Source organism: Pholis gunnellus (genome assembly GCF_910591455.1).
Source record: "Pholis gunnellus genome assembly, chromosome: 23".
NCBI classification, from domain to species: domain Eukaryota; kingdom Metazoa; phylum Chordata; class Actinopteri; order Perciformes; family Pholidae; genus Pholis; species Pholis gunnellus.
Genome location: NC_136550.1, coordinates 6,043,714 through 6,058,999, shown reverse-complemented (window position 1 = coordinate 6,058,999; position 15,286 = coordinate 6,043,714). Strand labels below are relative to the sequence as shown.

The window sequence follows — 15,286 nt, the reverse complement described above, 5'->3', positions numbered from 1 at the left end:
ACGGCCCTCCCTCCGTTCCCGCATATCGCTTCTCAGATTATGATTCAGTTAAAAAGTTTCTCCGACAGCAAACTTTTTCTTTATGTCTTCTGGAAGTGTTACAAACGCACCAAAGGAGGAACAGATGTCTCGATCCTTTCCCGCTCACCCTCTCCCCGCTCCCATTGGGTTACACTGTGTGTGTGTGTGTGTGTGTGTGTGTGTGTGTGTGTGCTTCAGTTCCCCTGCGAGGAGCCTGATAATGGCTTATGATTGAAGCGTAAGCCAGGTCCTTAATGACAGCAGCAGATGTTATGAAGAGGAAACAATGCTTTTATTTGTGCGTTTTTATTTACACAGCCATTAGAAACACAGCTGCCCAGCTACAACTATGACCTTTCCAATAAACTGGACACATACACACTGTCGTGACAGGTTACAATGACGCCATGTTGTGTGCACAGACGCCACCAAGCAAACGGTGACATGGCGCCGTTTTTTTAGCTTTGCGCATACGTCCACAGTTACAGGTCAAGGCTGTTATTCCTCCGTCGCTAACGCTCGTAATGGCTGTGCGTTTCACTAGATTAAACTCTTGCCGTCTCTCCCTCTCCCTTTGGCAACTTCCAGCGTTCCCAGCATGCCTGCGCGCGGGGACGCCTCACCTCTTGACTTGTCTGCCGCTTATGAATATTAACGTATGCAGATGACACGCGCTCCCACCAGCAGCCTCTATCGCCGCGCTACAGGAAGCCGTAGGTGTCGCTTCCATTAAGCCGCAGCGTTTTGGGGTAATTTCACCGTGGCAGAGGACACCGTTGAATTACGGCTCCGGCCTTCGACACACGCGTCTGCCGGAGTCGTATGAATATTACAAGCCCACTTCTGAGGAATTAATGCAAAGGGAGTATGTTAGCTGGTGATAAGTTGAGTTTTTCCCGCTCTGTTTCTACAAGAATATTTGTAAGTTAATTCTGACCTTCAAATTCAAATGTCGGAAGCAAAACTTTGCTTTTTCTATTTCGTCTGTTTGGCTTCTGTTTCTTTTTGCACCTTTTCGCTCTTTTCTCACCGTCTTCTTTTCTCACACACACCAACAAAAAAAAAATAGAGCCGACTTTTTAAAAGGCTGTTAGAAGGGCTCATGCGCTAACTTTGTCAGCGAGATGGGATAGATATAGGAGGGCTGGGGAATTAAGAGTTCTCTCAGAGCACAGGAAAGCCTTCAGGTGGAAATAAAATGCTCCAGAAATACGTACACATACATCTCTGCTTGTTTAAACCACCGGTGAATCTTGTGCAGCAGATTCCTCCACAAGGGAAAGCACATGTACGCGCTGTCAAACTTCACTCAACCCAAGAAGGTACTTTTTCCTATAGCACACTCACATTAGCACATGATCTTAAACTACCTTCATTTGCCTTTGCCAATATCTTTTCAAGGGAGGTCGTATTTAGGATACAAGATCAATACTGCTCTCATCTATTATGATTGAACTGAAAGTCTGAATACAAGTGGAATTAATATAAAATAAGGCCTGTATTCACGCCTTTTAGTTCATAAACGATCAATTGTATTTCCATGATCTTTGATGCTTTAGCTACACGTCCTATTGGGTTATCAAATTCATCCATCAATCAAACGCAGACGTAGAATAGGAAGTAGGTGTGCTTTCTCATGACGGAGCATGTGAGTGCAAATGGCCCCGACAAATATTTTACTTTTTTTTTTTTTTATCACAAATACACCTGAAACATATCGGTAAGATTCAATAGCACCGCAGTAGGTAAGACAGAAATCTGATCAGTTGCATGTAAATACAAATTTGACAGTAACCAGGTTATTGTAGTGCAAAAAATGAACAAGGACACGGGAAATAAAAAGGAAAACGTACGGTACAAGAATGCGTCCTGTGTGAGGGGTAGTATGTCGTCTCTTATCAAAGTTCTCGTGTCGCTCAGTTTGTTCATGCATGTTATTGTTTCAACGTCTCTCTCTCTCTCTCTTTTGTTTCTAGCTCGCTCTCCCCCCCTCTCGCCGCCCACTCCCTCCCTCTGGGACACTCATAATGCAGCGTTCGTCTCTCATCCCTCCGTCTTCTCCTCCCGTCTTTACGATACCATTTGCCCAGCACGCCAGCGTTACCCCCCACTGCCAGCCAGTCCTTCCTTCTCTCTCTCTCTCCCTCGCTCTCCCTCTGGGACTTCCTCTAACAAGCGCCTGCACACCTGCCGGCGAAGACGAGGGGGGGGGGGGGGGGGGGGGGGTCACGTGAGGGCACACAAACACCCGTGTCTCGCTTGCTCCCCTGACACATGTAAGAAAGGGAGAGAATCGGTGCTGCCGTGACCCCCCCCCCCCCCCCCCCCCCCCCCGCCCCGCGTGACTCGCCACCTTAAACGCCCACCGCTGTCGCATTCAGAGCCTCCCTCGCTGTAGCGTACCAAAACGGAAACGAGGCCGCCCGCTCGGCAACGTGTTGAAACCATTCAGATAGTGATACTCTGACCTCTGCACCTCCACACTGAGAGGGAGATGGATGGAGAGAGAGAGGGAGGGAGAGAGGAGGTGAAGGCAGCGACAACAGGAGGACCAACGGAGATTAATAGCTGCCTTTTTGCTTCCGACGGCAGCGGTTTTGCCTCCGTGTGGATGAATGAGTGTGGGAGTGCATTCATGCACCTTTTTGTATTTTAGAATGATTACACAGTTGGTGTGTGTATGTAACCTAATGCACACACACATTTATTTTGTTCACAACCGAGGGGGACTGAATGTTCATCGCTGACACACATTGTACAAAAACACCTTCATGACAGATTCAAGGCAAGATGTGACTATCCAAAAGAAAATGTATCATAGCTTGCTCTCAGCACTGTATATTAATAAAAAAAAGGGAATATCGCTTCACATAAATTCAAAGACTTTGACATTTTTGTATTAAATTTGTCAAGATATAGTCAGCGCCGTGTGGAGATCTGTATTGTATATGTGCTGATGTTTACACATTTGCTGCGTGTCTCTGGCAGGGCCGTGTTCACCGTCGAGCTGTACCTGCAGACGGAGCGAGTCCTGATTGTCGGGGCTGAAACACAGGAAACGCAGCATGACTGGATCCAGGCGCTAACAAAGGTGACACACTTTGCATGCAACACACACACAGGGACACAAACGCACTGATTTCCATTTCCTCCTTTTTTAAGTTTGTTTTTCACTTACAGTTACAAGGAAGAACCTGTGTGTATGTGGCGCAGAAGTACAGCACGTCCATACTTTTCTCTCCTTCACTCTTGCTACTTTGCAACACATTGTCCTCAGTGAGCCCCGTGCTGCCTGAGCTTCTTTCAGTAAGACAATAGGTTCTGACTATCTCCCCCCCCCCCCACACATGCTGCCAGGATCTTGCAATAACACCCTTCATAAATATGTCCCTTATTGCCTTTTTTTTTCATCTCTTTAATCCCAGGCAACCGAGTCATAGATGGTGGGAGGTATAGCCGCGTTAGTCCATATGTCTCTCCATCTGCACCATAGGCCTTCCACACCTCCGTATTTCAGTTTGAATCACGCAACGACGGCCAGACGGAGTCGAGCGGGAGAAAGGGAAAGGTTTATCCTTCCAGAAAGAAGGCTGCACCTGTTCCCTTTCTGTGTCTGCAGTTTGTGTTGAGGTTAACGCTTCTAAAAGTGAAGGTTCCTTTAATTCTCAAGCCCGGTGTCTCTCTCTCTTTTTCGTTGACTCGCAGTGCTTCGTCCCGGCTAAAGTCGAGGGACTGGTGCAGAGAGACGTCGAGCTGATTGGCAGACTGCACTACAAAGAAGGCCACGACCTGTACCACTGGAGGGTGGGCTGGTTCGTGCTGGAATGCTCTGCCCTGCACTTCAGCTCAGGGGAAGAGGAGGCGGAGGAGGAAGTCCTCCAACTCAAACAGCTACATGAGCTCAGTAAGCATTATTATTTGTCTAGTTCCCGCTGTGTTTTGCAGTCCTTCTTAACCGGCTTATGTGTGAGAACAGTTAAGCTACCTTCTTTGTAAAAGGGGAGAGTGTGACACAGCTAATCTAAAAGCTTCTTCCATTCTGGACTCTTATTCCCTCAAAGGTCAGCGCAGTCAGGTTTGGTTTGCAAACACTGAAACAGACCAGTCCTGCTGGGAACATTTCTCCAAGATACAATTATTCTAAGGATGATATGGTCCTCATCCTTGAAGTCTTTCTCACTGGGAATGAAGAAACCTGAGGTCCCAAATTGCCACAGTTTACCTGCTACTCGTTTTTTTTTAAATTTCACAGCCCATAATGACCATCACATGGCTTTTTTTTTGTAATTCACTCACCATTTGAACAAATCTGAATATCTACAGTAGGGCGGTAGCATTCTTTTCACTGTCCACAAACCGATATCTCCTCATTACGGGCAAACCCGTGTTGTGTAAAGGACGGTCAGTGGAGGGAAGCTGCCAGTCACCGGGGGAAGGCTCAGAAGTTCTCTTAGACTTTGGCAGATTGATCGATGGCGCCACTGTGATGTGGCGACCAGAAGGCGGGGGGGGGGGGGGGGGGGGGGGGAGAGAATCAACGGATCTCTTTAATCCGTTTAAAGCTCGGCGTGGATCAAATCGCGGCAAAAGTGCCGCCCCAATCTTCCCACCTTGGGCGGGATAAAGAACTGCAGCAGTGCTCATTTTTAGTCCCGGCTTTCTCAAACCATATTTGTCACAGCCGAGGAGCCGCTGGCGCCAGAGGGGGACTATGTTTTGTCGGGGGGGGGGGTTGTGGGGTCTGGAGCATTGACAGGATCCCTTTAGGAATCAGTCTGTGACATGGGATTAACTGTTATTTTCTCTGCAGTGACACCACCACATGAAAAGGTGCTCCTGTGAAGCAGTGAGGCATTTAATAAAAAAACAACAACATTTTTTCAATTAAAATCACTACATGTCTCCTACATGCAGCTCTTCAGACTGCATCAGGAGCATTTGCGAGTGTGATGCAGCCTGTTATTTTGACTTCAGGCTGGCAGAGTTACGATCATTCTCTGAAATCTCTTTTCTCAAAACGCACTAAAGGGCTTTCGTAGCGGAGGAAAGTAAGCGCTCTAATCTTTGGCTTTCATTCATTGTATCCTTAATTGCCTTGTCTGTAATGTATTCTCTGTTTGTCTCCCGATGACTGGGACCGTTTTTTACTGTCTTTATCGTATTGTTCCAATTATTTAATTGGTCTTCAACAACTGTTAAGAAGCACTTTGTAACTTTGTGTTTTGAAAAGTTCAAATATAATGAACAAATTCACAAGCAAATAAACAAAACGATCTAAAAAGAATCCTTTTTCCCCCAAAGAACAGGAGTGCGCGAGCTCTCTGAGGGGGCTCAGCTGTGTACCTGAGAGACGATTCGTCTTTTTTTTTTTGGTGATGACCCGTGTCAAGATGTCTGCCGCACAAATAAGTCGAACCAAAGTCAAAACAAGTGGAGGAAATGACATATACAGTTGGATAATCATTAATCTGTCACAGTGCACAAATCGGCTTTCTCACCCAGGACCTTCTGAAGTGAACGGTTTTCAAGATAAGACCATTAACTTTGAGCTCATTCGGTGCAATTTTCTCAGTGGATTTATCTTAAGGCAGCGGCTAAATAGAGAGGGAAAAAACACAGTTAATTCATTGCTCTCCTCAATCATCTTAAAAGTGAAGATAGCCATCAGCACAAGACTGCAGTCCAGCATATTTAGTAGCCAGATGTCGGTGTGTCCCCACTGAAGTTAATTTTAGGGTATAATTAGATTTTTTTTTAAAGGATTATAAAGATCTAAAGCAATCACAGCTAACGTGGTCAGTACCGTTAGTGATGATTCATGTCCATCTGGAAGATAACTTGAATCTGAGTAATTGCTAATAGCCCGATTCTGATCAGACCAATATTTCTCTGCTTATTGTTGATAACACACACTAACAATAACCTGCATGAGTGTTCTCAGCTCCTTTTCAAGTGGCCCCAGTTCCATAGCCATCACCCTGTTCAGATTGTTTTGAATTGTTCACATGAATTGATAGATTGCAGCTCTAGTAGCACTATGAAGTGAACATTTTTGTTTCCAAGAAAACTCAACAGGACACTTTGAAGTGTTTCTATAAAGGTTGAGAAAATGCTCCGACTACTTAAATATTATGTAATATTCAGTGTATAATATAGTTTATGCTGTTTTCTAGGAATTTGCATAACGCAACCGGACAATATTCTCTTATTATAGCCAATTACTTCAGCCAATATCTTCTCAGTTATGGTTTCAGCCTTCCATTACTGGTCGAGCTTTGCTTATCACGGCGAAAAATCAGTGGGTCCCTCAACTGCTTGTTATATTATGAGGTTATCATATAATACCTAGCCAAAAATAAACAACATAATACTGAAAATGTGCACCAGCCCTCTAAACACCACCATGGAAATCTCTTCCGGGACGCCAAGTACAAATTATGAAGAGAACAAGGCTGCACACTTAGTTCCTTATCACACGAACATATTCGGTAATAAAACAATCCCACTGAGCTGTAAGATGGATAAAAGAGGATTGCTGTGTTTTGTTCACAAAGCGGTGACAAGTGTTTTGCATTTACCTGATAACACTGTTAATAAACCTCTCTTAAGTCAACACAAAACCTCTGAAGTTCTCGGCTTTCTTCTCTCGTCGTTTTGGATCGGAATGAAATGCTGCGCGCTTGAAAATCTGCCAAGGAAAAAACAAAAAGCAAATTATTTGTTGAGAGAGACTTTGGGGATTAATTGCTTTTGCTGTTTCACTCAACATGCAAAGGACTTTTTAGCCAAAACAACACCGTTACATGTCATATTTTTATTCAATTAAATCGTTGCCCGTCAGTGCTGATAATTGATCCGCGTGTTGACGAAGCAGTTTGGTGGAGGAAATTGAAAGTAGATGAGATGTGATGAAAATATTAATTCATGACGTACAGTACAAAGAAAATATTGTTCATAGAAAGGCTATTTGTTTTCCCCAGTAATTTGAGTTTGGTAAATGTGGAGGTCAACCTCAGAGAATAGGTTACAAGGTTCACTAGAATCAAGCGATTTGTCGGATGAAAAGAATAGTTTAACATTTGAACAGGATTTGGTTCTTACTGAGAGCTGGATGAGAAGGTCAAGACCACTCTCGTGTCTATATGGTAAGAATAAAGATAAAGCCAGCAGCTTAAATCACAACGTGTCATTTTTACACTTAGTTTTTTTGTGGAAACGGGTAAACAGCTAGCTTGGTCCACAGGTCAAACAAAGCAGCTCTAGAGCTAATTAATGAACACATTATATCTTCTTTCTGTAAAAACACGTTTTGTTTTCTACTAAGCCAGCTAGTTGTTGGCGGTAGCTTCATATGTCCCTGACAGAATAAGAGTTTGAAAGTCTTCTCTTCCTGTAAATCTTCAATAAATAACCCTCAGAGAAGAGCAAGAGACGTGTGTGTGGGCACCGTGGCGTCATCTTGCAATATCCCATAATTACTTATGGTTCAGGTAGCTAGTTAGCGAGCTGGGTAGAGTCCAGATTGTTCTCTTCTTTTTTTGTTTGTTTCTTTGATACGTGTCCATTATTTGAGCACAACCAGTGGGAACTTCAGTCAGATGAAAGTGCCAGATGTTGTTGTCTGGAGATTTGTGACTCAACTGCGGAGCCTCATATCTTTGCTTTGTTACGCTTTTCTGTTGTGTGTGTGTGTGTGTGATTGTTGCCATGATCCAAGCAGCTGCTTGAACCCACAGAAGAGATTACAGCGGAGCTTTGGAGTCCCTCTGCTCGGTGTTTTCCTGTATCCTTGCACTGTTGTTTTTAAAAAGAGTGATTGTACCGATGAAGAATGGAAGCAACGCAGTCTTTTTTGGTGTGTTAAATACTTTCCCTCAGTCCAAACTCATTTGGTTGCATTTCCACCAACTTCACATGAAGCTTGATCACCGTCGACACTTTGCATGTATGCCCCGCTTCCCTTCTCTTGTTGAAACCACCTTTTTAGTGCGTCTGTGACACAAAAACCAGACCCGTGTTTCCCATTACGACAAGGAAATGCTGTTAACTCCACCGCTGTACTGCTCCTTCTTCCCCTTTTTCTTCCCACTATACTGTCTGCACATTTGAAAAGACTAGTCGGGTATGTCTGAACATATTGTGCAGGTTATTATTTGCAGGGATTGACTTAAAGAGTAAATGAATACTGAGACCTTTTCAGTGACAGGAAATGAATGCGTTTTTTTTGGGAGTTTAATGGCGAAAGCATCTAAGCGCTCGTGCTTTATACAGAGATTGCAACAACTGTAAATGTCAGACTTAAACACATTACTTTGCATTAGCGCTTTTCCCTCATATATATGAATATACACTGTTAACTTGTTTCTCCCCCCCCCCAGCTGTCTCCATGCATACAGAGGGTGAGGAGAAGATCCAAGTCCTGCTGATGGTGGAGGGAGGAAGGTACGTCGGTTTGATAATTGGCAAACGCATTTGCGATGCAACAACATGATGCATTATGCAACGCCGCAAAGCTTTGATTTCGACCTTTTGTCTTGTTAGTCCGAATGCACTTTACCTACTGTAGCCGTCCGCGGCGATCAAAGTCTCGCTACGCTGCCTGCTCCGGTTACAGAGACGGTGAGATGGCACGTAACACCGGCCAACAGTCTCCGTCTCCCTTTCAGAATAATCCAACGAGAATTTGCACTCCGTTAATTGCTCTTCGTTTGTGTGCTTTTGATGAAACCTCATGGGGAAGCGGTTGTTGTTTTATAATGTGTGTTCTGCAGAAGCACTGTGGGATTCCTCTTTTGGTTGTGTATTTAATGACTGAGCAAAGCTTTTTTTTTTTTTTCAAATGAATGAGCAACTTTTAAATATGAAACACTACATCGTTCCTGGAAATTCTATCGTGACGCACTACCTCGTTAATAACGACTTCTTTTCTGTGTGTTTGATAGAACCGTTTACATCCACGGCTTCACCAAGATGGACTTTGCTCTGTGGCACTCCGCCATCACGCTGGCCGCCGGCACAGATGGCAAGGCGCTCAGCGACCAACAGCTGACTAAAAACGGCGTCCCGATTATACTCGACAGTTGCATCGCTTTTGTCACCCAATATGGTGAGTTACCTTATACCTACGGGGCGAGAAAAGCTCAAACGAATTCCTGCAGTAGCGGATTTAGTTTGGCAATTTCACGCTTTCTAATGTTGCCTTGCACAAATCTATATATCTTAGCGCCTGTTGCTATGAAGAGATGATAGATTAATGAGCGGAACACTTTCAAGAAACAGTCAATATATGTATGTAATTGTCCATTTATTTCCCCTTTTTTTGACCAGGTTTGTGCCAGGAGGGGCTCTACGAGAGGCCAGGGGACCCTGGTCGGGTGGCCCTGCTCCTGGAGGAGTTCACGCGGGACGCCCGTAATGTAAAGCTGAGGGAGACGGAGCACCAGCTGGAGGATGTGACGGACGTCCTGAAGAGCTTCCTATCCCAGGCAGAGGACGCGCTGCTGACCAAGGAGCTTTATCCGTACTGGGTGTCAGCTCTGGGTATGCGAGGCGTCTGGTTGAGTCCTCACAGATGAAGAAAAAAAAAAGATAGAAAATGTTTCAAGTTTGCTTCAATAACTGAAAAAGTGCAGAATGACCTTGATTTCCTTTGTGTGCCGATGCTCATGTTTTAGTTTATCGTTTGTTATTTTGGGCCTTTTTTAAAGTAGTTCTCATCCGTGTGGTTTTTTGCAGACGAGGAGGACGAGAGGCAGAGAGTAAAGAAGTACTCCACTTTCATCGAGAGTTTGCCAAAGATAAACAGGTCAACCCTTGATGCTGTGCTCCAACATCTGTACAGGTACACACTTCAAACTGCAGACACATTTAAAGCTTTTGCACTAGTGAGGCTACTTCATAAAGTTTATTCTGCTAAAGGAGAAATCCATGTGGTCAACTTCAAAAACAGGACACGAGGAGCCAAAACCACATTCAACAATCTAGTTAAATATTGTACTTTTACTCCACCACGTGTATCGAACGGCTGTATGTACTGGCTACTTTTTCAGAATATTAGTAATTAATTGCATTTTGCCAAAATATGAATGTAAGTTAACACACATTCAGCACTATTGGCCACGGCAATAAATATCAGCTACAAGTCCCTCTGTAGGGTTGTTGTACATTTTAAATGCAGGTGTTTTACTCATAATCTAGTAGTTTTACGTTGTTGTACTGGCAGTTTCACTTAAGTAAAGGAGTACTTCACCACTGATGCATCCACTGTATGATGTGAATAAGGTCCCACGACTAATATTATCTTTAATGTGATACAGTAGCCAGCCTGAGACACGGCTGTGGAAAGAAACTTCTCTAATTGGACACGAAGAAGAAGAAGCATAACTACTTTTGCCAAATGATGCATCACTCCTTAGACTCGTACCAAATTGTGAAAGTGCTCTTGTCTCTATCATGTTTTTAACTGTGGTCGTGGCTGATAGAACAGGCCGTAGCTCTACAAATGCTAACCTGCATCACAGATGTTACAAGTGCGGAGGCTCAAAGGTCTCTGCACTCTGAGCAGCCAGAGGGTTGCTATTTAGCAGCCGCTGATTAGCCCATTGTCCCTTCTGCTCTGTTAACGAGCCTCCGCACCCTCTGTTGTGTGTTTCTCTTCTGACCAATCAAGTGGGGATACGTGTTCTGGTCCCATCTCAGAGTTAGTCGGGGATTCTGTACCGTATGTGGAGTGAATACGTCAAATTACAAGCTGAAAAGGAAACTAAAGCGACGGCCTCCTTTTTTAAAGGTTGAAACTAATGAATCAGTCTAATATCGTTTGTCCCATTTGTTTACAGTATTTTGCATTATGACAGATTGAGCTGCTCATTGTGAAAAACTCAAGCTAACACACAGTTTTGATGAATTATCAATCTTCCGGCAAAAAGCCGGCCTCACGACTCGGCTCCTGTCCTGCAGCTTCTGCACACCTCAGCCCCGTTTTCCACACAAACCCCCCTCTGCTGTCCCGATGTCTCATTCACTAATGCTCACATTACACATCGCTCCCTCAGAAACCTGCAGTGGATAATCGTGATTTAGCTGCATTATGTTAATGAGGTGGATTGTTTGGAGAAGACTTAATTGGCCTTTTGCTGTATTTGGACTGAGGCCCAACATTTCACTAAACTCTCTCTGTCTGTGTGTGTGTGTGTGTGTGTGTGTGTGTGCGCGCAGGTTCCTTTGGGTTCTTCTAACCCCGTTTCTTTCTGTGATGCAGGATTCAGCAGTGTTCCAACCTCAATCACATGCCCAGCGTAAAACTGGCCTCCGTCTTCTCCTCCTGCTTGTTCCAGACTCGGGGACAAACCCCGCAGGAAATTAGAGTCGTCCACGACCTCATCAGCAACTACATCACACTCTTCAGCGTGAGTGGAAAACGTTCCAGTTATTCGTGTGTTGCCGTTTGATAGTGTTGATGCTGGTTGAGCAGGGTGACGCAGGGCTGAGCTGAGCACGGTCACACGATACGAGTCTTCCACCTCTAAGTCAGATCACACCTGATTTGTATTACACTGACACTAACATAACATAATCAGTAAATATATTATCATAGATTATAAAAAACGAGAGGTGAAATGAGACCAGGCGTATGTCGTGGTGATTGATTTTTTATTGCAGTGAAATGTATAATACGATGAAAAGAAGAGAGATATTCAGCCCTTTGACTGAGCAGTCTGACTGTTTTTGGTTTGAATTTTTTGCTGTAATATTAAAATAAGTTTGTATAAAAACTTCATACATGGTAATTATATTGAGAATCAGTTTTTATTGATAATGCCATCCTTAAAACAGATGTAAACAAACATGTTCTACTAAATTGTAAAAATGTGTCCCCATATATATAATCATTTTTAAATAAGAAAGTATTCATGTTAACTCAAAAGTAAGTCATATTTCAGCAAAGCGTCTCTATTAAAGGTGCACTGAAGCTAAGATTCAACAGAATGGGATAATTCCCATAATGCAACTCGATAGTTTCTAACGTCAGACCCACGAAAACATCATCGCTGGATAAAGTTCTTTATTTTTGGTTCTTTCTATATAATGTGTATGGAAATTATGGGAGAAAAAAGAAAGACCTGTATACATGATATGCACTGAACCATGCAAAATGAAAACTACACACTGCTTGTAGCAACCGTAGGAAAGGTGCAGTGAATGCAGTAGAATGTGGTCGTGCTGCTAGATGTATTATGACTCTCCCATCAGTGTTTTTTTGGAAGGCATTCATACATAACCGTATTGCATATCTTAACAAAGCTGCACGCATGACTTTTTTTACTTGCACCCTCTTACTTCAACCATCTGGGAGCAGAACGGTTGTTGCCAAAGCTCCACAATTGGCTTGTCTTTGCTGACGTGTGGATGGGGGAGTGTGGGGGGGTGTGGGATCAATGTTACCCTTGGAGAGCTTGCCCGGCTTACGGGATACGCAGCACAGAGCGACTGCTAATTCCCAACAGGACGCCTGGATCCCTCTTGTTCCGACGTTAAAGGAGGAGCATTCACTCCAAAATCGGTTCGGGACGCCGTCATTCGCATGACAAATAGCCATTAAGCTCAACCAATCATGCGCCCAATAGTAGTGAATGCACGGCGCCGTGACATGAAACGAAGGGGGGGGGGGGGGACATCTCGCTAATTAAAGCGCCAGTTCTGTGCTGGATGTCGTCGACGGCGCTCATTATCAGGCCTAAACACACACGATGAGTTTGTGAGTTTTCTTTTTTTTTTATTCACCCGCAATCTCGTCTGCCATTCATAGAACTCCAACAAAGCAAATTGTTCTCTGAAAATGATAATGGTGTTTGAAAAAGAAAAAAAAGAAGAAGAAGTTGGAATAGAAAATATCATTTCCCACACAGAGCTTTGTGAAAGAAAAGAGTATTCTCTTGGTGCTGAGCTGTGTCAAAAAAAAACAACCTCCCAGCCAACTTCCTTTTTTAAATTAGTTTTAGAAGTGTTTGCTGAACAACCCGTTTCTGCAGTTTGCATATGATGCCTTTTTTATTGGTTTAATCTAGGCTTCCATGTGTCGTATTTAAGGGCTCCGAAATGAACGCCACCTTCAAAAACCGGAGTCCATCAAGCAAATGTTGACGTTTCTCTTCACTGGGTTTGAATTGATGTGTCTGCGTGTGTCCGACAGGTCAATGAAAGCCGCGTGCAACAGATGGAGAGGGAGAACAGTTTCATCACCCGCTGGAACGAGAAGAAGGACGCCGCAGTAGGTCGAGCCGCGCAACCCAAATGGAAAGCACCAATGGGTGCTCCGTTTGTTTGTCTGTGTGTGTGTGTGTGTATTGATTTGCCTGCATGCTTCGGGGTCTCTCAAATATGGGATTCATTTGAACAAGTTTCGTGTTTCTCTCGCAAAAGAATTGAAGGGAAGGGGGGTGAGGGGAAGGGAGGGGGGAGGCAGGAGCAGGCGGGTGAGGGGGAAGAAAAAAAAGGGCTTTGTTCCTGTTAACCTTTACGGCAGGTACTCTCTGCCTGGATGCCTCAGCCGAGAAAAACATTTGGTTCAGATAACTGGGGGAAAAAAAAAAAAAAATTAATCACACACCGCTGCTGTTGTTGAAATCTGAAATAAGTTGTTTATGCCCGCCCCCCCCCCCCCCCCCCCTCCCCCTTCTCTCCACCTTGTCCGCTTGCTTCTAGAACATGCCTGCCGCTGTGGGTCACAGGGGTTACTCAGTGGAAAAGCCAGTGCTATTACAAAGCTGTCGGAGGTGAAAATTGGGACATTTTGATTATGGACACGAATTTGAGGACGTACTATGGTAGAAAATATAGTTTTATCATCAGGAACAATCATTTAGTGTAATTGCAAGTCAGCATGGAGAAAATGTCTCTGTTGAGATAATGGACAAGCTTATTTTAGGGATGATTTAACATGTTAGCGAAGGGAAACATTGCTGAAAGTCATTAAAATGTTACATTCATCATCTCCTTTTTTACTGAGGACTTATTTGTTTCGTCGTATTTCCATAGTTTGGGCTAACATTTATATCAGTTATGATAACCTTTCCCTCACCGGCTTCATGCCGAAGCCCCTCGACTTTGCCACGATGTCTGCAGAGCTGCTTTCTCTTAACTGCAGCTGAAGAAATATAAGTAAGAATGTAATTTCCCACGCACCGTTTTTTAAAGGCTGCAGTTACGGTGGTTATGTATGCATGCAGTTTATTTATAGTGGTATGTGGCTCAGGTTTATGTAAGCTATCATGTAAAAAAACTCAGTGGGTTTTCATTCAATAGCCGTTTGGAGTGTAGCTTTTTAGGCCCTGGGTTGTTAGAAACAGAGCAAACACACATTATCTTTTTAACACTCAGCATATTTGTATTAACAGCCAATCAACATTCACCCTGTAGAGTCTCTTGGAGATGAATTACTTCGACACAATCAGGAAATCGGAGCCGTTTCCTCTGAAAATGGAGCCACTTTCATCACTCTTCAGAATTAGGCGACTGACGTCTGGGTTTGGAGATTTTAAATGGAGACAATAAGTCTTCGGCTGTTCTAGCTGCCGGGGGAGGCTGTACAATGTCGCTGTACTTGCATTCAGCTTGTCTCGGAGTGCTCGGGCCCTGGCAGGGGAAGGCTCTGACCTCCCCCGTTTCCTTTTAAAGGTAGAGAATGACAAAGGAGGCAAGTGGATAGCATGGCTCGACTGAGGGAGTAAGTAAATCAGTGATATAATGAGGTGCAAGGCGATGTCATGCCTTTTAAGTAAGAAGTGGCACTTGAATCAATACTTGTATGTACAGCCAGGGTTAGCGCAGCGATATTATGACTTTGGTAAAGATTAGAAATGCTTTTATTTCTAATAGAACATTGCTGTTTTTCCTCACTGAGAAATCTCCCCATCAGCTGTAAAACCATTAAACGCTTTTGCAGTATTTTTCACTCAACAATCGCTGTTTGTAAAGTGTTCCTGGTCTGCCTCCTCTTGCGTGACAAAGGAGTGAAGGAGTGAAAGTGTTCTTAGCAAACCAAGCTGGTGCGATATCTGTGCACGGCGGTTTCCCAATGACAGAATGGGTTTGAATGACTGTAATGACATCAGAAATGGCTTCCTGCCTTCTCGTCGTGTGCAAGTTCTCAAGCCAGTAATGAACCTCAGTTCCACCCTGCACATTAAAATGACAGCGGAAAAGTATCCGTTCATTTCCAGGTAGCCAAAGGGAAAAGACACCTTTTTGGTGCTCACGTAGTCGT

General features: G+C 44.0%; 1 protein-coding gene across 1 annotated transcript in view; it reads left to right on the top strand.

Annotated features, from left to right (window-relative positions):
- The window catches only part of arap2 (ArfGAP with RhoGAP domain, ankyrin repeat and PH domain 2), an 81,683-nt gene that overhangs the window by 51,767 nt on the left and 14,630 nt on the right, over window positions 1-15,286 (top strand). Inside the window, exons 16-23 of the mRNA XM_079184595.1 lie at window positions 3,010-3,112; window positions 3,727-3,925; window positions 8,400-8,463; window positions 8,964-9,127; window positions 9,349-9,561; window positions 9,757-9,862; window positions 11,282-11,429; window positions 13,214-13,291. Of these exons, the coding sequence (XP_079040721.1) occupies window positions 3,010-3,112; window positions 3,727-3,925; window positions 8,400-8,463; window positions 8,964-9,127; window positions 9,349-9,561; window positions 9,757-9,862; window positions 11,282-11,429; window positions 13,214-13,291 (1,075 nt within the window). The remainder of the gene's footprint in view (window positions 1-3,009; window positions 3,113-3,726; window positions 3,926-8,399; window positions 8,464-8,963; window positions 9,128-9,348; window positions 9,562-9,756; window positions 9,863-11,281; window positions 11,430-13,213; window positions 13,292-15,286) is intronic.